The 27,131-nt window shown below is 38.5% G+C and overlaps 1 protein-coding gene across 13 annotated transcripts in view; it reads left to right on the top strand.

Moving 5' to 3' along the window:
- The window catches only part of EPS8 (epidermal growth factor receptor pathway substrate 8), a 141,133-nt gene extending 115,505 nt beyond the window's left edge, over nt 1-25,628 (top strand). For 10 of the 13 annotated variants that reach the window (XM_037388209.1, XM_037388207.1, XM_037388213.1 and 7 more), the window contains 8 exons: nt 2,352-2,485; nt 6,212-6,323; nt 7,233-7,376; nt 14,997-15,234; nt 18,795-18,975; nt 19,441-19,570; nt 24,193-24,271; nt 24,752-25,628. In XM_037388209.1, the coding sequence (XP_037244106.1) occupies nt 2,352-2,485; nt 6,212-6,323; nt 7,233-7,376; nt 14,997-15,234; nt 18,795-18,975; nt 19,441-19,570; nt 24,193-24,271; nt 24,752-24,807 (1,074 nt within the window). In that variant the 3' untranslated portion in view covers nt 24,808-25,628. Of the gene's footprint in view, nt 1-2,351; nt 2,486-6,211; nt 6,324-7,232; nt 7,377-14,996; nt 15,235-18,794; nt 18,976-19,440; nt 19,571-24,192 lie in introns of all 13 variants that reach the window. The other 3 variants (XM_037388215.1, XM_037388217.1, XM_037388218.1) reach the window with 2 other exon arrangements.
- Nucleotides 25,629-27,131: the final 1,503 nt, after the last annotated feature.

The raw sequence follows: 27,131 nt of genomic DNA, 5'->3' as shown, positions 1-27,131 counted from the left end.
TGTTGCCATTGCTGTCACCCCCTTCCCTAGTCATCTTCCAAAAATGTCTTATTAATCGCTGTCTCAGTATTTCTCTGCAGCTTTACATTTCCATGCAGATTTTTTTGTTTACACTGTGCTCCTTCTAAATAATTTAAAGAAAAAAAAAGACAAAATAGTGTTGAAAAAAAGAAGTGCATTATTTTTTCTCTTCTAATGATTATAAGAAGTTCATGTTATTTTATATATAATAAGTTAAAACAGTTTTGGAGGCAGATAATATATTGAGGTATTTTACTTGCTTGTGTTTCAGAGAGTTAGTTTCATTCTTTTTCATGGTGGCAACGGTTGGATTGATAATTGTTTGTGCCAACTTAGCTTCTTTGTCTTAATCTTAGAAAGACCAAAAATAAATAAATAATATGTATCACAGTTCCCTGAGTGCGCGGCACCTGGGATGTCAGGGCTTAGTTTCATGACTGTCACTGATTCCCACGTGGTCCTGGGCAAGCACTATAACCTTGGTACCTTGGCTGCCTGCACCAGTGCCTCCTCAGCACATCCCTAGGGGGAAAAAGCCTTGAGCTGCTTAATAGCTGTGAAATGCTGTAGGTGCTCAGCTGGAAAAAGCTGTGCTAGTGCAAAATGCTGTTTGTCTGCAGCAAAAGGACCACCCTGGAGTGGGTGATGACCAGAATAATTATTCTTTTGTAAGTCTGCCATAACAGCTTATTTAATGAAGAGCGCTGGCTGGAAAAATAAGATGAGGATTTAAGTGTTTGTCTCTTGCCACTGATTTGCCTCCTGTCTTGGTGTGACATTGCTCTCCCGAGGACCATGGCTGCATGTCGAGAGCTGTGCTGCCCCAGGAGTGGAGAGGGGATGAGTGCGTGTGGCTGCCCTCCCTGCTGGGCAGGGACTGCTCTGGCATCTGGCTGGAAAAGTGCATTGGAGGTTCCTGCTCATGAGAACCATTTTATTTTCCTTTTTCTTTCCATTCCTGAATCTTAAGATCTAGCTACACACACAGCTCCCACCAGAGGGGTTTCAAAGTGGAATCTGTTCAGTGAGGAGGGCTTCAAATGGCAGTGAAACAGTGGGGAACTGGTGGAAGAGAGTCCAGTGAGGCTGAGGTGATGCAAATAATCTGTGTGTGAAGTAAAATGAATTCCTGCTTCCTGGGTGAATTTTGATGTAAAGTGTAAGCTAGGTGACGCTTGAGATTTTTTTCAAAGTGGTCTTAATAGTATAGTTTTAAAGAAAATTCTATGTCTATGGGAGCTTTTATGCAGTTTTAATTTCATTTCATAAACCAACCCTCAGCTGCATAGGCAAGTGTCTTTTGGTGCCAGGTCAGATACTTGGAGGCAGAAATTAGGTGAGTGACTTTTCTGTAGCCACACAAAAAAAAATAAAAAAAACAACAACCAAAAAACCAAAGCAAACAACCCCCTCCCCCCCTGCCCCAAACCCACCAACAAACCGAAAAAACCTCACAGAACACCAATAAGACCAGGAAACCAGGTGTAGAGATTTGGCAATTTCTGATGAATCTCAGCTGTTCTAACTTGTGCAACTGGATGGTGGTATAAGGAAAAGATCTAGAATGAGCAATTTCAATGTCATAATCTCCAGAAATGAACTGCTTTGTTTTTGTTTTGGGGAATGGTGGTTAAAATAATTCTTACTTAGAAGCAGAGTATCATTGCTGAATGTAAGGTGTTTTTTTAAAAGACTGCTGTTTAAGAATAATTTCCTAAAGCCTTGAATAGTCTTATATATGTGCTTGTGATAAATTGTGATTATTTTCCTTAATTATACTGTCACATTCCCTTTTGCATTTCTTTGACTATAGTCATGTTCATTGAGAGGGTGGAAATGAATGAGCCACTTCATATCCTGCAACAGAGTGATAGTTTTACTTGGGAGGTTTTATTTCTTAAACAGAGCTACTGTTAGCTAGCTAGAGGTTTCTGGCTTTAAGCATGCATCTAGAACAAAAGCTCAACATGGTTTCTTGGTGTGGTTTATTTTAAAGCCATTCAGCCATTGTTCATAAGTTGTGTTGCTGTAGTGATATCTGAAAGATGACATGGACCTTGCCCCAGAGAACTATTTTTCTAAAGAGTATCCACTGCAATATTAATGCAGTGGGATGACTTAGGATCACAATTCTTTTATCCTTATCCTTTTGATCTCCCTGTTTATGTATTTGAAATGCAGAAGTTATTAACTTTTCATAGAAGAATCATGAGCACCCGAGGATGCGTGAGTGCTGACAGAGACCCTCAGGGTGCTGGATTACGTGAACTAGGCAGTGCCACTGATGACACTAATCCACTTTGTGGCTTTGTTTCTTTTTTGTCTTCCAGCCTCCCAGCGTTCCTGACTACCCTCCGTCCGATGGGTATGCATTCAGTAACACAGTTTACAAAAGAGGGCCTCTGCTGGACCAGGGGGCGGCTGTTGCTGCCTTTAAGCAAACTGTTAGCCGACATGTAGATAGGTAACACTGAATCAATGGCGTACGTGGTGCTGTGGATAACTGTCCCGACTTACTGCTGTTGGGGTGGCGGTGTCTGTAATTACTTCTGGTTGTGTCTGGAGTTGTATCTTATTTCTATGAGGAAGTGATTCTGGCTAGCAGTGGGTATTCTGCTTTTGCTTCGCTAAGGCACATGTTTAAGACTTTTTTGGTATGGTTTCTATGAAACTACCCTGTTTATTTATGTATGCTGTTAAATTGATGCTTTTGTCAAAAATTATATAGTGGAATTCCAACCCAATTGAGAACACAGAATCCTTCTATTTGGGTTAAAATTTTATTTCTGCTTTGTTTCATGTTTTTAAATATAATCTTTACTCTTTTCAGAACTACAAAGAATGACACGTTTTCTCGGAGATTCACCTGTACTTGTTTTGATTTACTTAGCTGCTCACTTAGCACTCCCTAGCCTCCTGCTTTTCGTTTTCTGGGCTGGTGCATAAATATCCACTTTCAGAATAGTAACTCCTCATTTCTTCCATTCTTTTTTAAATGTTACAGAAAATGCTCGGAAGTGTTTGCATAGCAACCAGTGTCTTTTTGCACATACTCTTTCATCCCCTTCATTTTAGCCTAAGTCGAAATAGCTTGACAAGATCAAATGCAAGGATCCTTGGAGTCTTGGCCTTGTCTGTGGGGAGAATTTATACCACCACTAGCTGTGAAAGTAAATTGGTAAAACAGTGTTGGAATTGCTACCCCATGCCAAAACATATTCCATGCACACCATATGAACAGTATTTTTGCTTATGTGCCATGGAAGATGTTTAAGCTAAGTTTTTTGGGATCAGACTGCAGGTTAAAACAGCATTGATATAATTTTTTTGGATGAAAACCTTTGCATAATCCCTAGTTTTGAGCTACCTGCTAAAGATCCTGTTGTTAATTTGCGTGCAAACATGTTCCTGTGTGTTGTGCTAGTTGAAGTCTTGATTTTTTTTTCCTGAACTTTGGATGTATTCTTCATAACAACAGCAGTATTAATCAGCTCTTAAATTTTTCTGAAACTTAGTTACTTTTTGAGTTCTTGTCTCAGGACCAGTTAGCTTGAAATCTAGGTGATCTGTACTCTAAATTCCTTTCTCTCTTACTTGTAACGTGATAAGACCTATTTTGTTCTTTCAGAGTAAGATTATTCCATGCAAATGTTGTTGCCTCAATTTCAGGTCCAGAGAGTGAGTTTTATGGCATTGAATAGTGATATCATCAATAGTATCTGGCTGCAACTGAAAGAGTCATCCAAGCCTCCTTTGTGGCGGGTAAAGAGAAATGGGTGTTTCTAAGAAGCAGTTAATGTAAAGTGAAATTAGTCTTTTGAAAGATATGAAATGAGACATGCTGTAGTGGTGCCTGTTTCTCACCACTGGTTGTAGGAGTGAGTCTAGATGGCTGGTACTGATGCAGACATCCACAGCATGCCCCTATCTTCCAGTCTGTTCAACATGACACAAACTTCCATTTGTTAATTGGCTCTCAAGACATACGATACATGCCTGGTAGGAGCTTATTACTGAGGGAAAGCTGTTAACGTGTATTACCCCACGCAGCTTCCATTTAAAGATAAATTGTAAAGTATCTGTGAAGAAGGTGGCGGAGTAGGTTTGGGGGAGGGAGTGAGAAATTCAAGTTGACCCTTTCAACCATCAAATGCTGGTTCTTGTTCAAAGCTGACATTCCTAACGAGTGGGCCAAAGGCAGTGACCAACTCACCCACTACCTTCAGAGGAACTGGTAGGTTACAGAGAAATGTCCAGGGAAATTTTAATTACAGAGAACTTTAGTGACCCTTATTCCAACATGCCAGGATATCCAGTAAGGTGGATTTTCCTTGGGTGATGTAAAACAAGTATCAGGATCTCAAACTTTCAGTGTGATATTAGGTATATCAAGGACTCCCTCTGATACTGAAAGAGTACTGAATAGTTTTTCAGCAAGTTATGTGGTGCTTGAAAGTGATATGCTTTGTAGCTTGGGTTTGCACTGTTATTTGAAGAAAATCACCCTGAAAGTCTGTGCAATCCACTAGGCTTTGAGCAACAATGCACTGGAGAGCAGAGGGATTCAGTTATGGTTTATCTGATAGGCAGTAAGAAAACGCAGTGGAGGATGGATGTAGGGGGACTACTGAGAAGATTTGTGCCCTGAGTAAACTGTTTGACTCATTAAGCTGGGCTTGAAGAATTGTGGTCTGTTCAGACACTCACAGCCATTGCCCAGCCCATGTTGTGGGGATGTTGCTGTTGATAGCAACAGAGTGGAGTAAAACTGAAATGTAAGCATTTTAAAAAATTCTTCCTGAGTTAAGTTTTTTGAAGGGATCAGGGTAGTTATGTGTGGACAAGGTAGGAAGACCCAGTTAGTGAAATGAGTTTGGAAAGGCAGGCTAAAAGTGCCTTCAGAGGTAGATTAGTCATATCGCTGAGATAGTAAGGAAGGAGTTCAAAATCAATTGAATTTTGAGTGGGTGGCAGAAAACATTGGGATTACTCACACATCTTTCAGCCTCATGACAGCTATTCTGCAGTCTAGGGTTCATCCCATGTTTCACTCTCTCCTTAAACACTTCTAGTGTTTTGTCTTTCTTTTGAAATAATCTATCAATCTAAATATTACTCTTCCTTTGTTCTGTTCTTCAAGTCAAGTGAGACAGTTCTCCACAGCCGTGCAATAGCTAGGTAACTGCTGGATTGCTGAGGCACACCTGGGACTCACGGTTACACAGCACCAACATCGGCAACAGTCCTCATTCGTATCCCTGTGCTGTGATGTTGTATGCAGCATTTCAAGCCACTGATTGCCACATGTTTTCATTATCTGTTTGGATTTATTTTTTTTCAACTTTACTACCTGGTATGGTTTGAGGTTGTTGGGTGTAATTGTCAGTAAGTGAATCGTGTTGTTTCTTTTGGACCTGTTTTGAGGGGGCTGGGGGGCTTCTCAACTTGAAGAGGTACTAACTACATCAAAGAAGCTAGTACCTGTTTCGCCAAAGGCATTCTGAACAGGTCTTTCCTCCTGGAAATGGAAAAGCACCGAGTTAAACTGTGGTATGCTGTGTTCTACAATGAAGTCTGTAACTGCCAAGAAGTTATTGTTCATTTTCAATTGATACAGTAACTTGAGGTTGTTAGTTGATGGTATCTTATAGTCAATTAAGAAAACTGATCTACAGTAGGTGACCATTTTTTTTAGAGTTTAATTCCATCAGTGATGATGGGAAAAATTTACTTGTCTATTACATACTTGAAGCAATTTATGATGAATGCTAGAAATACAATTTCATACAAAGCACCAGATATCAATTATATGCTAAGTATAGTCATTTGTTTATATGGCAAATGATTGTTTAACCTACTGTAGGAAAACAGACTAAATATAGTGTACATGGTTATTTTGAAACAATGTCACCTGCTAATCTAAGTTGTTATCATACATCTTGCAAGCAGTGAGCCGATAAGATTAGCAGTTCAAGAGGTCTGTGTAGCTCAACCAGCTCAACTGCCTCTTTCTTTTGTTTGTTGCTTCCCCCCCACCCCACCCACTCCACCCTTAAATTGGTGTGTTATGAATAGGTAGTTTTAATAGGTAGCATTAAATGTTTTGCATGTTGCTGGAAGAGGGCATTTTGTCTGTGTTTTTGGTTGCTTGAATGTCTCACTGAATAGTAGTCTGACCTTTGTTTTGCAGAAACTATGAAGCACACAGTAAAGCACATACCAAGAAATATGCCAAATGCAAGTACGAATTTATGGCAAGAAACAACAGTGAACTTTCTGTCATGAAGGAAGAGATTGTAGAGGTAATTTCTTTTGCAAAGAGAAAACATGGATTTCTGGTACTACTCAGAGCTTAGGGTACCTTTCCTGTGGACAGTGTGGCTGTTAATGATTGCTTTAATGTATTTGTTTTAATTTCCTTAATATTGAAGGTTCAATTAATTTGTTTTGCCTTGTTGGCAAGATAAACAGAGATTCTGTGCTGACTTATGAAGTGATGCTATAGAGATCCATGCTAGAAATATATTTGTGTGTTTCTTCTGTCTTCTCTGGTGTTGCTTTTAAAAGTCACATTTAGTAGTATTTAAATAACTGGCTCTGGCAAACACTATCTGTGTGCGCATAGAGCATAGTGAGAGACTCCCCTTTCCTGGAAGAGCTGGTACCCTGAAAGCTAGACATAGGAAGGGAGGGAGCAACAGAGAGAAAATGTTGTGTATGAGATTGCACGGCAGGTAATCAGATTTTGGGACTGTTCCTGCTCCAGTTCCCTATTTACTCAGAAGTGCTTTCTCTCCAAATGTGTGCTGTCCTAGAATGATGCACTTTTCTTTGGGTTATTAGTAGTTCCTTATTTCTTTTGTCAACAGCATGTAAGTTGTAGAGAAGCCAGCCTCTCTGCACAAGTGTTTGATTTTCATTCTGCGGTCTGGTCCAGCACATGTCTGAGTTTACAGAGATTCGTTACACACTTTTCTTCCATATCCTTTCTTGAGAGCCATGTTTTGAAAAGTGCAGTACAACCATGTAGAATTAATGATGGTCATAATCAAGGAAGCCTACAGGGGTTTCTTAGGGATGTCTGTGTAAGATCTGTTGGCAATCACAGAACCTGGCAAAGTTTTGGTTTTGTTTTGAAATGATGCACAGTCTAAGTACTGGCAGGAGGAAAGTCAGGAAAAATATGTAACCAATTTACCAAATTATTTCAGATTCTGGATGACAGAAAGCAGTGGTGGAAGGTTCAGAATAAAAGTGGCAGCACAGGTTTTGTGCCAAACAACATTTTGGACCCTCTAAGGAATCAAGAAGGTGGTCTAGGATGGTCAGAACCTGCGTATACCCGCACCATCCAGGTACCATCTGCTCCCTGGGAGCAAAACTTTCTTTTGAAGCGTGCATGTGTGTGATTCACAGCAAGGCTGAAATATCTGTGTGTTTCACTGATGGGTGAAAAGATTTGTATTTCTTATACAGGCTGAGGTTGATTTTTCTGTATTGTATAGTCTAATGTGAGAATAAAGCTGATAGAGATACAGCAAAATGTTTCCCCTTAAGGTGTTTTTTTTTCCTACTTATTTGCTTAGAGGTGGTAATTTCAGTCTTAATCGATGTGTATGCATTTATTCTAACTGCAAATATCTCTTGTGGATTGGTAGCTGTTCATGCCAAAAAAGGAGTTTGAATTATTTAAGGTAGGGTCATCTTTGTTTCTCCTAGGAGAGTGAACACTAGCTTTTCTTTTTATTTTCTGTCTTTGTGTGACTCTACCTTAGTCTTGAATCTATTTAATTACTGTAATTTTGGAGTCATAAAAAAGTAGGTGTCTTTGCTTTTGAATTCACAAAGCAGGTATTTTTCAATTGCTGTGCCTGTGCATCAATAGCACTGTATTCTCCTGACCTAATTTTGGTTTTCTTCCATGTTGTGGTGTGGAATTAAGATTTTTGGTTTTGTTGTGTCTTTTATATGTTGAACAGAATGAGAGGGTAAAGTATTTAAAAAAAAAAACCACCAAAAAACCCCACCAACAAAATCTTACATCAGTGCAGCTGTCCACCTGAGTAAGGATATACAGGACAAAGTTGTATTGTTTATTTTTAGACAACTTTGAAGTGGGCTGGAAGCTCATAAAATAAGACATTATATTTTCTAAGACTCGTTTCTTGCCTTTTGTTTTTGATGATTTTGAAAGGTTAGGCAAACAAGTGTGGATTAAGCAAAAATTCTAGGCCTACCTCTGAATCGGACTTTTTCAGTCCAAATACAAATCAAACTTCTGTTGAAACTTGAAGTTAAATTTTATTTATTTTAACCTAATATTCATTCCTTGTGCCTACACTTTTAGCTGATGACTGAAAACATGAAATGCCATAATGTTACTTTGACTATCTCTGCTGCAGACTCATCTAAAAGTCCCAGTTGAAGGTGTCGCTGTGCCAGATTCTGTTTGCACAGCTACCGTGAAAGCTGCAGCTTTTGCAGTATTTCCAGTTTTGCCTTGGATATGGAAAATCTCTTGAGAAACAGGTCCTGTGCTATTCCTGGCACAACAGTGCGGTAGATCTGTCTTGAGTGTGGTGGGCTTGAATCAGACCATTTCTGAGTTTTTCCTGTCCCTAATTGTTTGCCTATAATGTATGAGATCATTCTAAATTGATTATGGTTTTTGTCTGTCTGTGAAATGAAGCATGCATCTAGAGTGCTTTTCAAATCCTGATTTAAAGATCTGACTTCTTTTTCTTCTGTTGCATGTCATTTTGTGTGTTTGGAATTTGTAAAGAAATCCTGAGCAGAATGAGTACAGTTTTGAGTAGGGGTTCTTACACTGTTCTCTGTGATGCACTTCAGGTTTTGAAGTTTTGTGTTTGATTTAACGACATGATATAGGAAATAATAACATAATCATTTTCACAAAGCATTCTTCATGATTTATGAAAATCGGGTTCAGAGAACAGCATTTAAGATAATTTTGTTTCTTTGCCCTCCGGCAGATTGTTCCCTACAGATTGATCATATTCAAATGTGAGCTTGAAATACTATGGAATTATTTAGGAATATAATGAATTACACAGGATAAATGGAGTTTTTACCAAGACGTCAGTAATGTTGTTCTTAACTTTATGGTGGTTATTATAATTTTAGCACTCCTGAGCAGGCTCATTTGTCTATTTTCCTGTGATAGATACATGGATCATTTGGGATCTGTTTGCATAACCCTATTTATTTTCATAACAGTGCTATGAGACATTGCTGCTATTTCAGAAAGAAATGAGGCATTGAAGGGATGACTGCCTTGCCTGAGGTCAAACAGGAGAACTTGTGGGTAGAGGAGGAAATTGAAGTCGTTCCTATCAGTGCCTTTGCCAGACCCTGAACACAACCAGGCTCAGCGTCTGGTGCTGTGCAGTTTTGCCAGTCTCCTAAGTCATCTTTGGTTTTTGAAAGACTGCTTTCAAAGTAGTCTATCTGCTGTGGTGAGCCGCAGATAAATGTTATGTACAAGGTTAGTGTATTTCTTTACAGACTAATGGCCTTCAAAGCATATCTGACCAAGGGATGTTTCTAGATTATTAGGAAGGGGTAAGGATTCCATTGAAAGAGATATTTTTTTCATTCAGTTATTCTGCAGATGGACACTTTCTCTGAGAGATGGATGCCTCGTTATCACAATTATTGTCAGAGCTGCAAAGTTTATTTTACTCTCACTCTGCCCTCTCCTAGTGACCTCTGAGTCTATGCACTAGATTAGATCCTGATTTTTCTCTCAGTCCTTTTTAAGATCCAGGACCCAGGTAGTTACTTGAAAGCACTGAATTGTCTATAATGATACTTGCAGGAACACTGCAAGTTATTTCATCGCCTTTGTGAGTCAAAGGCTCTAACGTTGTCTTCTGGTCAGTTGAATTAGTTCCAGGAGAACCATATTTTTGCTTGTTTGGTACCTTTGTACATTTAGGAACGTGGTTTGCTGATCATTTATGTTTTCTGCTGTAGTTATTGTTTATCAGAGTTTCCCGTAATGTTGGTAGTTTGGTCTGCTATTTTATTGTGAACCAATAGTGGTACTTCACCTTCCCATTTTATATGAACATAAACATTTTCCTAGGGACACTGATTTCTTCTTTCTTACTAGTATTGCTGGTGAACATAGGAAATAATCATAATATTTCCTATTTACTGTGCTTTTTATTCACTTTTTTAAATGCTCTTGAAAAAGAAATTTGAGGAAAATAATTGGGATAGAGGTGTGTATCTCAGTGGGCTTGTTCATTAAGCTCATGACAACCTATGTAAGCTGAGACAGTTACATTATCAGTGATGCGTATGAAATCCTGCAGCATGGAGAGTAAATGTAAAGCCAAATGCAGTCTTGTAGTCTTACTTTAAAAAAAACATGAGTGTCCATGGAAGTGTGACAGTTTATGTAAGAGGTATGTTTATGGTATGTAAACACCAAGACAAAAGTCACCACCTCACTTGGGAGAAATGTCCTTTGCATTTCATGGCAATCTACCATCAAAACCTTTCTTTCAAGTCTCTTTGTTTAGCAGCTCACTTAAAATATCTCTGTGGGAAGTTGTTTCCCCTCAAGCACAGCGTTTGTGCTCCAAGTTAGTGTCGTATTTATCTTTTGCCAACTGGTATCTTTCCTGCAGATCATGAAGAGTTTGATAATGAAGAGATGCAGTTGCCAGGTGTTCATTTTGCAGTGGCCAAAGAGATGTCATAATTTTTGAGCAAGAGCCAGTATCTCTTCTACCTCATTTCATATCAAATGCTCTTTAAAGTTGTCATCAGACCAAGACTTTTTGATGGCTTTAAAAAAAAAAAGTTGTTTCCTGTCCAATCCAACACTGATCCAATCCCAAATTATGGGATGCCATTTATTATACAAAACCGTACTGAATAGTTGTCAAAGGATGATAGGAATTAAAAGACCCCAGTTTCCCCATGATTTTTTTTTTTTTTTTAAGAAATGGGGACTAATTCTTGCTAATACCAATTTAAATAAGTAAATTCTGTCTGTAAATTTCTCCCTCTTCCATCCTAATGTACTTCTTGCTTTCTGGCAAGATTCTAGCAAGGTGGCTTTATAAATCCAATAAAAATATAAATTCTTTACTGCCTAGAAAGAGCTAGTTAGATGACTTGTAATGGGATTTTAATAGGCAGCTGTTTGACTCTGTGTAATAGCTGAGCTCATGAAAGGAAACTGGCAAAAGACCTGCTTGAAATTTGCTTTTCCAGTCTTGGATACCTCATTCTCCCTTTTGGGTGAAAACTATTAGTTGGTTCTCTCTTCTCTCTTAAAATGAGTCTCCAGAAAACATCCAAACCACAATGCTGTTGACAAAATTGAACCTGAATGCTCTGCAGCCCTCTTGGTGAACTCCTGTCACTGTACAAACAGGAATGTGGTGCTAAAATGTTCGGAAAGAGGGTAAACAGGAAGCTCGGTGTCTGTTTTAGCGTAATGAGAGCATTTCCCAGCATTAATGCTGGTTATGGTTGTACCCAATGTCTCTTTAATGCTAACTACCTGCCATAGTTTGAATACACATATTCCCTTTTTTTGATGCTGAAATGTATTTGAAAATACGTTGTTCCCAGTTTTTTTACAGTGATCAGGAATTAGGGTTGATACTGTTAGCACTTCTACTCAAACATAGTATTTTACTTACATTAAAAATAGATCAGATCATACAGAATCTAGGTGTTTTTACATCATGCAGCCTTAGTGTGTTGAAAAAAGAGCTTTGGGACCTCTGTTTTTTTTTCTTTAAAAACAAAGATTTTCTGGGAAAAAATAAGAAAAAGAAATCTAGTCCCAGCAAGCTTTTCTGATATATCCAGATTCTTAATAAGTGTGTATCATCATTGCTTCAAATAATTTGAAGGATTTGTTCCAATTTATGTGAGTTGAGTATTGCAAGTTTATTCTTAAAAGAAAAAAATACGAGGAAGAAGGAAAAACAAAATCCAGAATTGTTCACTGTTCTGATAGCTGTCAACAAATTAATGAGTACATGTGTCAGCAGTGACCTTTACCTTCTTTTCTAAGCTAGCCAACATTTCTTAAGCTAAAATAAGTAAGTTCCTTTTTTAATACCTGCCATGATTTAATTCTTATTGTTCTACAGTGGCAAGTGTTCTCTGCATTCACCTTATGAGCTTCAATCCATTGTCAGTTTTTTGTTTGGGTTTTGTTTTTTATTAAACCTCTTTCTAAGTTTCTGTCTGGATAGCTGCTTTGAAAAGAGCTCATTGCTTATGTGGTGTCACATCGTATATTTTGTAGCCAGCACTCTGTTCATTATTCGAAATAAGAAAATAAGAATAAATCACTGTGTGAGTTCTTTAGTGAGTAAGAAGAGGTAATTATTAGCACTGGTTTTCCTTTGTTTTAAGTTGCTGATGTATATGAAATTTCAGAGTGATGTGTGAGGCAGTTACTTTTTACCTTTCTAACAATACTATTTGATGTGATTTACTCCATTTTCCTGACAGCAATTGCTGGGAGAGCTTTCAGAGGTAACAAAATTACTCTTCTGGTACTGAAACTCAAACCTGACTCTTTTGGACTATCTAGTCACCAAATTCCAGAGCGCATGCTAGCTTTATTTGTAGCAATGAATAGAAATGATGGGATGAATTTGTGGATGTCCTCAAAAGATCTGGAGTTAAAAAAAAAAAAAAAAAAAAGTCTTAAAAAAAGAAATGTTAAATGTGATTCAAATGTATAATTGGCTTTTGGGCACAATTCAACAAAATGTGAAGTGTATTTCAATGTGGTTTCATCTCTAAATTTAGAATTTGAGTGATGCTTCCAGTTTAATTTTTATTTTCACTCCAGCAAGTTGTTTTGATGAGGCTTGTGATTGCAGTAGAACATGGTTTTGAAACTGCATCAGTAGCGTCAATTGACAGCTATGTGTAGTGTTGAGGTGTTGCTTTTTCTGTATTATGTTTGTGGTGATGTGCAGTTGATGCCTTGGTTTGTAATGAATCCTCTCTACCATAAAAAAAAGCCCTGCTTTTTCCTTGCATGTTGTTCAACAAGGTCAGGGCACACATGAAGGTAAGTTGTGGGGATAACAGTCTAGCAAATGGAATCTGTGAACAAGATTCAAAAACTATTTGGACTATCATTAGAACATGTTAATATCTGTGAAATTTTTAAATTCAATAACAAGATTTTGGGTATCACAATTAATTATTTATGTACTATAATAACTAGTAGGACACTCTTTCCACCAAAGGACAGGTTTCTTTAATACACATTATTCTGCTTGTTCTCTTCTGTATTATACATTTCACTTTTCTTGGCATTTGGCATTTGAAAAAGCATTTATTGTCTTAATATTGAAGTAGTAGAATACAGAAAAGTCAATCGTATGTTTTGTTTTTTGGTTTGGTTTGTTGTTTTTTTTTTAATCTCCCTACAATGCACTTCACAAGGTGGACACAAAATAATTGAGATTAATGCCCTTGAACAGCTAAATACTAAGGAAAAAAATAACCCCAAACCAAAACGGTTTAATGGAGGATGTATTGTAAGACTATACGTTTGCTTCAGTAGCTGACTGCTACGGTTTAAGTGAAAAAATTATCTAAGGGAAACAGAAGACTTTTTTCCTATGCTCAATTGACTGGCCATAGAAGCTGATGGGATAAATTTTCTGCTGGTGTAACACAGTGTAGCTTAGCTCTAATGGTCCCAGTTTATATTCCCTACAAAATGCCTTGTCCATCAGTTACTGAGTTGGGGATTCCGGTATAAGGGCAGTTGCTGATGTTTAATGAAAGTTTGAATGTTGTCAGGGCGGTGAGCTGCTGCTCAGATTCTAACATACAGCTCCTACAAATATTTCCTGACTTCATCTGCCATAAACCCTCTGCCTCCAAGGAAATAGGGAAAGGTATTTCAGGAAAGAGCAATGAATCTGGGGAATGTACTCATCTATTTTCATACCAAAGTAAGCAGACTTTTTATAACCAAATATGAGGCAACCCTATTGAGCAAACAAACTTTAATATTAAACTTTCAAGCTGTGTTAGTCCAAAACTGCGGAGAGGGAGCACTGTTAAAACTGTGAGATGTGGAGTTTCAACTGTTTGAAAGAAAAGGGTAGCATAGGTTGCTTATGACTTTCTGGGCTTGTCTGTCATTGGGATTGCTTTGGGGAAATACATCATCTCCCTGTAACTGGTGCCATTCTAAAGGCAAAGAAGAAAAGAAATCATTCCCCAAAATTATTCTTGAGACACCTGCTAGTGGGTTATTTGCAGCAAGATGATTTACATGTTGTTAGAACATTGTGTAAAGCGAGCGGGAAAGAAACTATAGCCCTATTCCAAGAATTGTGGGATTTGGAGTTTGAGTTTTTGTAATTGGATTATTGCACTGAGGTGGCATGTAGTGATCACGCAAATAGATGAAAAGGCACAACTGAGTGGGCAGGAGGAGCAGGAACCTTTTAAATGGTGTCTGCAGTTCAAGAAACAATGTGTTATCCCAACCTCAGTGACGTTTGTAAATTAAACTATTAGTCAGGCTTAGGTGTGGCTGGATACATTCATTTTTCACTTGTTTTACATTACATCTCTAAAATACACATTTTTACACTGATAAAGTCCAGCAATTCCAAAATTTTGGAAGCTGTTTAAAAGTGCCAGGTAATAGAAGTTTGGGATTTAAAACCAATTTCATTTACAGAACTCTTCTGTTTGAAAGAAAGAAGCGTGTTTCAGATGATGCCATTGCTGTGGATTTTGTGTCTGACAGAGAAGGGAATTGATGCCAAATCAAGTTTTGGCAAATTTTATAACTATATGTGGCAATTAAGGTGTGTCCGTGTAAGAAATGAAATCAGTTGGTGCAAAGCATCCCAGCATTTTCTGCAGAAACCTGAGTTTATCTGATGTCTTGTCCATGTTTTGGTGTCAAACTGGGTGTCTTTGCATCTTTTCAGAAACAAAGGATGGACTATGTTGCAAAACAACCCAGTCCAGTTCCTGCTACTCCTTCACCACCTCCAACACCTGCTCCCGTCCCTGTGGCTGTCCCCCTCCCTCCCAGTGCCCCAGCACCTATACCGGTTCCCGTGCCCAAAGCGCCATCAGCCATCAGCCGCCAAAGCAGCACGTCTAGCGACAGTGGTGGTAGTGCAGTGCGAGACAGTCAGAAGCAGAAGCAAGTTCCTGTGGATCGTAAGTTTGTCCAAGAAGCAAGAAAAAAAAAGTAGTTCTCCCATTCCTCTGTTTTGCTTAATCCTTAAATTCCTTAAAACCTTGTGTTTCAGATAAATGTTTATGAAATGTTTAGCTTTAACCCTATGTTTAAAATACACATTTTCTATGTATGCATGTTCTGACCCTCGCTAATCACAATGGTAAGTAGGGAGAAAACATTTCAGCGCTTGTTCCAGTCCTAAATCCTCTCCTTTTATGACTGTCTGGGATCTTCAGTCAGTGATTTTCAACAATTTTCAACACTGTAAATGTCTATGCTAGTATTCTGGCTAAAGTATATTTTCCACCTGAACTCACTGCCACATTACAATCTAAATTGCTTTTCAAATCAGTTATGCTGTTTTTACACTTCTCTCCATGGTCATCCATATTTCTAGGGCATTTGCATCAATCTGAAACCTGTATCCAAGGCTTGCAAGAAGATTTACAGGTCTGGCTGATGCATAGGAACCATGTTATGATGCTGTTGAAGGAGACATCTTTTAATCAGGTCCCCTTAGCTTGGTCAAAGCAACAGCAACTGGCAGGTCATTGAGTAAACTTTCGTGTCCTTGTTTTAGGAGGATGAGAGAATGTACTCCATAGCCCTTTAGCTGGAAAAAGTGGTAGCCTGCATCCAGCAGTGTCTGCCAGTCATGAAAAATTCTGATTAAGACCACCTTGTGAATATAAAACCTAGCTGATGCTTCTACTCTTTATCAACTGAAAACCAGGTTAGGTTAGGAGAACGTATTTAGTCAATAATTTCTGTCCTAAATGCACTTTAAGCAATGTGATTGCTTGGCTTAAAAATAACTGAAACTTGTAGGCAAGCATTTGCTATAGCTTTTAAAATAATAGCTGTTAAAATAATGAGCCTCTTGCAGTTCAAGAGTTGACAGCATTTCCCATCCTTTGCCTCCCAGCCTTATCAGAAAAACCGTCTGAGTTTTTCATCACCCACTCTTCCATCTGAGGTGAAAACTAGCACCAAGGGCAATCCTTTCTGCAGAAGGGCTGCTTGAACCCCCTGTCCCCAGTGGATGGCAAGCATGCCTGCTGGGATAACCACACTCGGTGGAGCCTGCGTTGACATTGCCTAGTGGCAGACAAGCTCTCACCTAAGCTCTGAACTCAGGAAGGCTCTGGGATCTTTCTAATACCTTCCCCAATAGACTGGCCGGCTGGAAATTATAAATGGAGAACAGCCTGGTAGGACGAACAGGCTTCACTGCCATTTCCCAAAGCAGCAGTAGGGCCAGCTTCTGCCTGTGTCCTGTTTGGGGCAGTTTGTTACTTAAATCAAAACAGAAACCTGAGCAGTTATAAAAGATGCAGAAAGTGAGGATGAATGTCACACACAAATTATCATTTTATTTCCACACGAGAAGGACATTGTGTGCTGTAGCAAGTATGTTTCATTGAATTCATGATGGCCTTCTGTATCCATTACAGATGGAATATGTGAAGACCATCCTGGCTCCAGGTGCAGGGTGTGAGATTTGAAGGGCTGATAATAGACTAAGTGGTGACAAGACATCTCTTGCCCTCTCAGCCTCCGCTGAGGCCTTGGGCCATGCACGAGAGCTCCCAGGAGCTGTCACTCAAGGCCAGTTAACGGGCTTTGGGTACCACAGTCCTTGCAGAATAGCTGCCTCTGGTATGGGCAGCCCTACCCGTACACCTGCTGCCCAGGTACCCACCTGAACGCTGCAGAGAACACACCACATAGTACCTGCTTCACACTGAGGGTACCTTGTTTGTTTATGATAATGCATCTAACAACAGTAAGAATCTGTTATCTAACAGCTAAATATTTATCTTTTCATATAGTCTTGGTCTAGATAAAATGTAAGTCTTTCAAAATCTGTGTAAATAGAAGGAAGATAGCATTTTTCTCGCTCTCTTCCTGTTTGGGAAAACAACTGGTACATGCTTTGATTACATTGTCTAAAGGCTTTACTTATATATCACATCTCAGACCTTCACATATCACTGAACACATGTCATTTTGGCTTCAGATTCACACTCCAGGGGAAAAAAAACCTCAACACAATAGGGCCTGAATGCCTCAAATATTTTACTAGAGATTTTGTCCGCTCTCAACCTGGGGCTCTTTTGTTAAAGAAAAAAGAAAATGGTTAAACACAGTTGGTTCTTTTTTGTTGTGGTTAACAAATAAAAAATCCTAAAAGCTTACATAAAGCTTGTTTCTATTTGTCTAACTGGCTAGAGATGTTGATCAATGCAGAGGCTTTGTGAGAATATAAAAAAAAAAGTAGAGGAAGAAACATTTTTGCTATCTTACCATTTTTTTCGTATTGAAGTTGTGGTGTTTCCTTCTGTTGCTGTCAGTGTGATGGGGTAAAGGGAATAGCTTTTGCCATCTGAGTGCATCAGAGGAGGTGCTGTAGTTACTGTTTGTGTATCAAAGTGAGAAGGTTCAATAAAGATGACTAAAAATATCTTGGTAAGGAAATCCTGAGAATTTTTGAGATCATTTAAAGTTGTGTGGCAAAGGATTTTTATAGCTATTCCAGAGTTACTGTGTGGAGAGTTTAATTGTGTGAAATCAGTATCTTCTCTGTGACCAAAAATAGATTTATACCCTTTTGGATTCTACCTATTTTTGTGAAATTATCCATAGAACTTTTCATGTGCATTTTAAACAATTTTCAGTGTCTTATAATTGATTTTTTTGAAATGCATGAAAAGCATTTCAGTGTGTTGCCTGTTAATGACCAGCAACTGAACTAAATGTTTCAGACAAATGGGTTCTGTGGGATAGCAAATTTACAGGTTTAAAAAAAAAATAAATAAAATTCCCAATTCCTGTGTCTCTGGTGAAAGCAACTTTTTTTTTTTTTTTTTTTTTTTCCTACTCCCTTTTTTAATGGAAAGTGTGACATTGTTTCAGCTAACCTGTCACTTCAGGCTTGGAATGAGTTCAAATTTCTTAAAACCCCTTCAAAAATGTGATTACCATAATAGCTTATTAGATGTAAGGTGATACGTGTCAGCAGCAGTGAAATTTTTTTGCTTACATTCAACTTTTTAGTGCAAATGAGCTTTCAATTAAAAAATGTTTGTGGAAAGTGCTGCCTTTCCACAGTGTAAGCAATATTATATTCTTCCTCATCATTTTTGTTTTCATTTTCAAAACGGCAGAATTCTATTTGAAGAAAAACTGACCGTGACAATAGAATAACCCTCTGTACCCACTTTCTTCTGCAGCTTGAGTGCTGTCAGACTGATCTACACCTCTGTGCAACATCAAGCTCATCTCCTCTTTGTAGGGTCTCAGTTGAATTTGGGGTCGTTTTGGTCAGGTTTTTTCTTTGGTTTTGCAAAGAGAGGAGTGGGAATATTGAAATCTTCCCTGGGGAAAAAGAAGAATACTAATTTGGTCAGATCTAGTGCATGAGTCTTTAAACTTTTTTTTTCCATTAAGATTTGAAGAATTTCATTTTCATAAGAAATTGCCTGGCTTTGATAAAGCAACCTTGAGAATAACTCCTGTGGGTCATCTCTCTCTCTAGGCAGGAAATCACAGATGGAGGAGGTGCAGGATGAACTTGTTCACCGGCTCACCATCGGCCGGAGCGCTGCCCAGAGGAAGTTCCATGTGCCACGACCAAACATCCCGGTAGTGAACATCACTTACGACTCTTCACCTGAGGATGTGAAGGCGTGGCTGCAGTCCAAAGGATTCAATCCTGTGTAAGTTTAAGGGCAAATGTAAAAAAACTTCTTAAAATTATTTTCTTGTCAATAGTTAGGATGTGTTCTGCCTGCTTTTTAAAATTAAGCTGCCTTCTGAAAATCAAGACACGTCAGCTGCACCCCCTTGGAAAAAAGAATTTGGTTTTACATATATAGTCACATGTATATTTATGTACATATATATGATTTATATATACACCTATATATATATATATATATATATATGGTTTTAGATCTATAGAGATGTAGATATATTTAGGAAAAAAAATTCTATGTATTAGCTTCCACGAAAAGGTACTGGTTTTAACAGGCATTTAATGGATTTCAAGACTCCTTTTGCATAAAGTTTTGTCTTGATTTAGTAGCCCTACCTGAGACAATGTAGGATGAAGACAACCTACTTCTCTCCCTTGGCTAGTGTATTTTTGCTTATTTCTTTTTGTTCCCTTGGTGTGATCTCAGGACTGTCAACAGCCTTGGTGTGCTGACAGGTGCTCAGCTTTTCTCCCTCAATAAAGAGGAACTGAAGACTGTTTGCCCAGAAGGGTCTAGAGTCTACAGCCAAATTACGGTACAGAAATCTGCTTTGGAGGTATGTATAACCCTTCTTACTAACCTAATGCTGGCTCACCACTTTTATACTATATATAGAAGTAAATAGCTCTTTCTCTGCAGCAGCTGTTTTTTCCTCAGTTCCCATCATGTTGATAAGCATTATTTGTACCTGAGTTATTTGGTATGAATCCTTTGAAACAGCATCCGTCAAAACACCAGGTGGGCTCCTTCCCCACTTCTAAAGAGGTCCACAAAGTGTTAGAAAAAGTACATGGTAGTACTCAAGTTTTAAGACATTGTGTGCTGTAATCAGACTGCAAGAAGACAAAATGAGCCAAAAAGGGCTTTGGGGAAAATAGTAGGAGAGAGTACAATGCACTTTTTCTTGCTTCTTGCTCTTCCTGGGACAAACAAGTAGTCCTGGTACTTTTGGTGGTGATGAGTTAGTTTTGCTTTATCTTTGTAGAGGAGATTTGATTTATTAGACGTGAGAAAGTGGTAGAGTGAGTTCACTGTTGTATCTCAAGGCCTTTCATATAAAATGCTGGGGCATCTGTACTGGTGGGTTCCCAAGTATGGGAAAACATGTTTGCATGTTTGACACTGTGCTAGCAGGATTGCTGAGCTAAAGATAAAAATTTTGTATCTCTGTATTCATTGCTCTGTGGCAGTTTGCTTTAATTATAGCACTATTGTTCCTTAAGCAACTTAAAAGCTTGTATACAGAGTTGTGCTAGGGAGAATGTTTACCCATTTTAAACCAGGAGAATTGCAAGTGGGTCTACATCTTTTTTAAAAACCTGCTGTGGGAAGTGGAGATAGGGACTTGATACTGTCTAGAGGTGAGACTAACCCAAATGAGAAGCTATATTCTTTACATTCTGTGTAAAATAAAATCTTGAAGAAGTTTAAAATGCATTTCTATCCCCTCATGAAGCAGGGACTGCCTTGCTTGAATGATTTTAAGCTTTGACTACCAGGCATATTTTTAAAGACAAGTTTATGATGGATGTATATTTTACGATTTACCTGATCGGTGTCGTTCAGAGAGCATTGCTTTCTAACACGGTTAAAAATGCTTTATTCCCTTCTTCAAGCCCTGTTTTCCTGTGAGAGGAAAGGAGAAATATTTCACTTTTATTCTTAGGAGTATATGTCACTACAGTCGAAAGCAATCCATCGTTTTCTCATGAAGATACATGTGTATTCTCCAGCTTTTCTGGAATGTCAACAATCTTATTTCAGTTTCGTTAGGCTTCTGTGTACTAAGATGGAAGTGTCTTTATGGTGGAAGTCAGCTTGAAAAGCAGAGATGCACTGAATTGTAGAAGTCTGTCCAGTTTTTTCCTTTGGACTGATGCTCTGCTTGCCTCTCTTAGGTCCCATTCTGCAGGAAAATGAGCAGTTAAAACTTGTCTAATAAACACTTTACAAGTGTTAATAAAACAGGTACTGAGTGTTTAACAAGGTCATTGGCTTTTGTTAGTGAAAAGGTAATTGAAATATTTATTTGTGCTTCAGTTAAATAGCTCATGAATTTCAGAATTTATGCAATTCATGAGTGCTTTAGCCTGTTTGCTGAATTACCCAAAACATTTAAGTTGCATCTTCCTTTCTGTCCTTATAGTATTTCTAGTCACAGAGTTCAGGAAGACTGTACTTGTGTAAGAGAAGCTATAGGGATGAGTATCACAGCCAAAATGTCTGTGTGACCTAGCAAAGATGAGCTTGCACATTCCAAACAGGCCTATTTTCTTACTGCTCAAACTACAAATGCTTCTAATAACAGAAGCATTTAAGCACGCAAATACTTGTGCCTCTGTCAGGCCTATTTTACCATTGAATACTTAGAAGCACTTACTGGGTGATGGGTTTGTCCTACATGATTAATCAGTGATAAATTTTCATGAAGTTCTCTGGCATCCCTCGTGTAGTTCTCGTGGTGTCATATTGCAGTACATGGCCTGGGTGTTAAGTGCAAATAGCCAGAAACAGAGCAATTGCACACACTTTCTAGCATTACAGAGCTCCGTGCATCGTCTTTGTTTATTTCCACTCGGGATCTTCCACAAGTGTTTCTGGATTCATACCGTTTCTGCAAGCTAGTGCAAGGCCTGCATCTTGGGTACATTTGGATGCTCCGAATACAGACAACCAGATCTTCGTCGTTGTGCAGCTGCAATATTCTTTTTAGTGTTCTTCTACCTCAGGCAGAGGAATTCAGTGTTTTGTAATTGGAATTCCAATTGCTGCTGGAATTTAGTTATTTTACCCTTATGAGGAAAAAAAATGAATAGGTACCACACTTTCAATCCACACTAGAGTTTAAAACATCCAAGGAAGCAAGGCTCCTCCTAATGGAGTTTTGTGGCCTCTGTATATAAACATGACCAAGTAATAGACTGCAAGTGCAAGGAAGGTCTTTGGGGCTTAACAGCTTTCTGGACCTGGGCAAGCAAAAGCAGAAAGACAACTGTGTGAGACCAGTGTGTTAAGACAGCAAAGCGCTGGCCATAGCCAGGGCTAAACACCTCCTTTCTGCCCGAGGCAGCGGTGGTGGCAAGCAGGGGCTCCTCAGGAGGAGGCAGGATGCTCTGCGCTCTTTGTGCTGATCAGAGTATCCCTCTAGGGAACTGTTTTCTGGGGCTGCTTCAGAGACCTGAAGTTCACCTTGTATGCCAAGTACGGTGTGTTACAGCATCTTGGCTGGTCATATATATGGATTTACTTCTTCACTGCAAAGTAAAAATATTAATAGTCTCCATGCTTATGAGTGTTTATGTGTCCATTTCGTTAACTTCCATTGAGCATTTCAAGCTCTGGTGTTGAAAAGCGTTACAGAAGATGAGTAGACACACAATATGCTGAATGCCACATTTGTCATCTCCAGGTGTGATCACTTCAGGTCTGTGTTCTCGTTGTCTTCCTACCCCATCAATGGGAAGCATGGGCACACATCACTTCCAAAACTGAAAATGGTTTCTGTCCAATATATGTGTCAAATTGCCTGGAAGAACAGCTTATTCTCTTTGACACCTCAGTGAAAGGAATGACCCAGGCACAAAAGTGGGATTGAATGGTGGAATTTACTGAAACCTCATGATACGGTTGGTGGCTAAGCTGGGTAAATCACTAAGGCCAAGGTCTAGCAATCTTTTCCAAAAATTGTATTCCTAACAACAGCCCTAGGCTACTTAGCCACGTTGTACCCCACCTCTGAGTAGGATGTGCCTGTTGTCCTGTGTCACATGATGTATTGCAGTTGGTTTAGTTGAGCAGCATTTCAAACTCATCAGTCATGTTGTTATTGATGTTATCAGGAAGGTAAACTGTTTTAACCTCAGCTGCTCAGCCATTTTCAGAAAAATATTTCTACGTGACCTCTGATAAAGCACGTTGTCAAGTATCTGCTGATGTTTTTTATGCATGACTTCAGTAATGGGTGACTGCTGCACTTGCTCAGTATCTGAAACCAAGTGCGCAAGGACAAGATGAATTAAGGCAAATAAAATTGCTCTCTCACCTTCAGAGAGTCAATTATAAGCCCCCTGCTTTGCCCTTCCACTCCGGGAGAAGAGACCAATGGTAATTTACATAGGAGAAGCATCCTAGCCTCCTTCCCTGTGGACACCTAACCTGTCTGCTAGGTAATGGCAGGAGATGACGCATAGTAATGGATCTAATGGGATACATTTAAATAGATTTTATATAATGGGATAAATTTTCAGAATTCAGAATCAATTGAAGGATTTCCCTCTTAACAGTCTTGAGATTTGTTTTACAAATTTCAAAATCAGTTTCTGCTTCCTTATTCAGAGGCTATTTTGAAAGCTAGTTTTGAGGCTTGGAAGGTCATGTAGGCAAATAACACAGCAGCAGATACAGCTCTTGCTTTATAATACTCTGGTTTTATTCAAAGTCATGCACTTTGGAAAGTTCTCCTCCAGTGGATATGTGTCCCGGCCTTGCTAATAACTTCATTTACGTTGTCAGAGCAATCTGTTTGCAGCTAGCTCAGCAGACCGTTTTTTCACCCTAAAGGTGAAATACTTCTCTGTTGCTAATACAGTAATATGATTCAATTCTTATTCCTGTGCTCTAAGTTTGAAACCTGTGTCCCTGAACAACAGCAAATGCATGAGGGTGTATTGTGTAACGTGAGATACTAAGATTCAATCCTTACTTAGGCCTTGGCTAGGCAAACCCGTGTGCATGCATGCATTTTGTGTTGGCATAAATCTAAAACCACCAAGGGTTTATGTGCTTTAGTCTCTAAATACGATTGCTATGATTTTTAAGTGCTCAAGGGTGGAATCCTAAGAAACTTGCTGAGTTTCAACACTGCTTTTACCTAAGCCGTATTTCACCTCATAATCTCCAACGCTTCCAGGGGCTTCTGTAAGAATTAAAGATGCTCAGCAGTGTTCGAAGTCAGGCTGACACTTTTAATAATCTGTAGGTTCTTTTCTGGTCCATCTTTAAGAATAGTATAAATAATTACCTATTTGAAATGTTATTTAATCAGAGTCTTAGATCATTTTTAGTTCTGGAGCTGTTCAGTGAGTTTAATTTGTTCAGACGCCTGTCTTAACAAAATACTAGCAGAGGAACTTCATCACATGTCAAAACCATAAGTAAACTCTTTTTCTTTGTTTATAGGCTAACAGTGGTAGTTCAGAATTGCAAGAAATTATGAGAAGACGACAAGAAAAAATCAGTGCAGCTGCCACAGATTCAGGTGTGGAGTCCTTTGATGAAGGAAGCAGCCACTAAATGCGTTTCCTCCTTTCTGTAATTCCATTGTCCATAGCATTATACCATCCATCTTTGCTTTAGGAAGGAGTGAAGGGGAATGTCTTACTATATTGTAAATGTAACTAGCCACCATAAAGAAAATTTACAGTAGTCTCCACAGAAGTACCTGCTGCTTGCTTCTCATCATTACAAATGAACGGATGAGAAATTCAAAGGAGGTTCCTGACATGGGAAGATATTGGCACGTGATTCATTTACACCCAAAGATGAGTCTTGGCTTTATGGAATTAACATAACAGATAAACGGCAACACATCTTTGTGATTCATCTGAGGGAAGCTGAGCGAGCAATAAAAAAGCATTTGAACCCTTCAGTAATAATAAGATTTTGAATCCCTCCTCTTGCTGTAGTGTGCAATTATGTCTTTTTGACTCAGTCTTTCTTGTCATGCATTTGGCTGCAGGATGTTTACTCGAGTCGTTGATGCCAGCGATCAGAGAGGAAATGTTTAGGGAATGAACAGCAGCCCAACATAGACTGAATCTTTCTTGCATCGCTCCCAAGGTGTTTTATTACTAATGATGCTGTTTATAGCAAAATAATACTCTGTACATTGATTTTATCAATACTTCACCCTTGAACTATAATATTGGACAAGAAGGAATAACTAGCAAATAATAATGCAACTCAGCTCAAACAGGTGATCAGATCTGCTGTAGGTAGCCATGAAATAATTCACAGTACATTTTTTTTTTTAATAAACTTGCATTTTTTTGTCTGTAACTTAACCTGTCAGAAGAACGGCGTATAATCTAGACTTCTCTGTGTGTTGATCCCCAATGTCAGTTTTTCCGTATGTAAAAAAGCTAGTGTTCCTTTATAAATGTAATCTTTTGGAAAAGTGATTCCTGGAGGCAAAAGCGGGAGAAAAGAAAACATCCCTTCCAGGAAGTATTATTTTTGAAGATGCAATGATTTTTGTCACAAAATGTTCTGTTCTTTCACATGGTTGTGTGATTTTATATATAATACATGCATTATATATAATATCACTTAATTTAGACAAATTTAATCATCTAGTTTGATTACGTTTCATAGTGCCTTTCACATGAATCAGCTTAAAGTCTGCAATAAACGGTATTTCTTGTCTGTTAAATAGTTGTATCTTTGTAGCTACAAAGATGGTAATGAAATAAGAAAGTGTTCTTGATTTCTGCCATTAGTTTACTCTTCCTCTGCGTACAAGGCAAAAAAGGATCCTATTCATTTTTCATAAAAAAAAAAAAAATCTTAATAAAGGTGTTTAGTGCCATTTATTGAACATGTCCTTACAAATACTACTTCTGTGTGTTGGTTATGTGTCTATGTATATTTTTAAATTTAATATATATTCTTTATGCCTGTGAAAAGTATGTAGGTTCTACACCTGTAGTCTTATCCAGAAATGTGTCAAGAAGTGACAGATCCCAAACTGAAGACTCCAACTGCCATAGCAATCATGAAGAAATGGATCCCAGTGAAAGAAGTGATGATTCTCGATTGCTTTCACCCTATAGGAAACTCTTGAACCAGCACACCTGCATGTTAACTGCATCCATTCAACTATATACCTAGCTTTAGGGGGGGAAAACTGCCTGTCTCTGCCTGTCCTATCACTAAAGGTCAATCCCAGACTTCCAAAGGCTTGATGTATTCTCTGATTCACACTTGAAATTTCCTCTTTCCTACCCTCTCTAGTAAGTGTCCATACCTAGCCCGAAGAACGTTCATTGTACAGCAAAGGCCCCTATGCTGGGTGGTGAATGACTAAGAAACCAAAGGAAGATCTGAAGGTACTCTTGCAAAGATGCTTCATTACTTGTAAGTACAGGAGTAGGAAAAATTTTAAAAAGGGCTTTTATACTTGTATTTAAAATTAGAGCCATAGTCTTTTCTCATGGAAGGTATATCTTCCATAAAAGGCACTGTGGTGATTATCTGCAGCTCTGTTCCCTTGTTAATTGCCAAAATATGAAATCAATATTCATAATCTGGAAGCTTATTTTGGCATTCAGCATATGGTTTGCCTGGAAGGTGGCATTAGTTCTGAGACTCTTCAGACTTTGTGGAGGTTGGCATGTCTTGGAGGAAGCACCCATGTTTCATCTCTGAGAGAAAAGAGGTGGCTTCACAAGTGTTTTTTTGAAGCTGGGATTCTGTGTAGCTGTTAAGTTGTACAGAAGGAGCCACAGAAGGAGCCAGACAAGTTTGAATGTGGTCATTGTGCTCAGAGGTATATTTGGAGATGCTTGGGAGGAAAACAGGAAACCCACTCCATATACTTAAGGGATAAGCAGCATAATCTGAGGTTTGAGGGTTGGTTGGTTTGTTTGCTTCTGGTTTTTTTCATAATTTTTAGATTAACTACTAATGACTTCACAACCCAGTACAACTCAAGTTGTGTTTAACCCTTTAACTTTGCTGAACTAGACTTTATGATTTCTGTATTACAGTCTGTGAAATCTGAATGGCATTAAGGCAGATATTTCCCTTTTTGCTGAAATTTCCTTGATTGTTTAAAGCACTGCAGGGAGCTTCACCCCTCTGCTGCACAGTTTTTGCGTTTTCAGCTTGTTGGCAGTTATGAAAAATCAAATACAGATCTTATTTGGGGTTCTCCAAACAAAAATAAAATGTGTTCTTCAAAATTTTTAGTATCTTAAATGAAAACAGTGGTTAAATGCAGTGTTCCATTCAAAATGTTTTCTTTAGGAATTGAGAAGGATTTTATTTTTTTACACTAATATTTTAGAAAGGTGTGATACATGAATAGTGTCTTTGAAAAGGAAACAAAACAGTTTTTT

The sequence above is a fragment of the Falco rusticolus genome, chromosome 5 (assembly GCF_015220075.1).
Source record: "Falco rusticolus isolate bFalRus1 chromosome 5, bFalRus1.pri, whole genome shotgun sequence".
NCBI lineage: Eukaryota > Metazoa > Chordata > Aves > Falconiformes > Falconidae > Falco > Falco rusticolus.
Note: the sequence above shows the minus strand (reverse complement) of the source record. Positions and strands in the feature narration are given on the sequence as shown.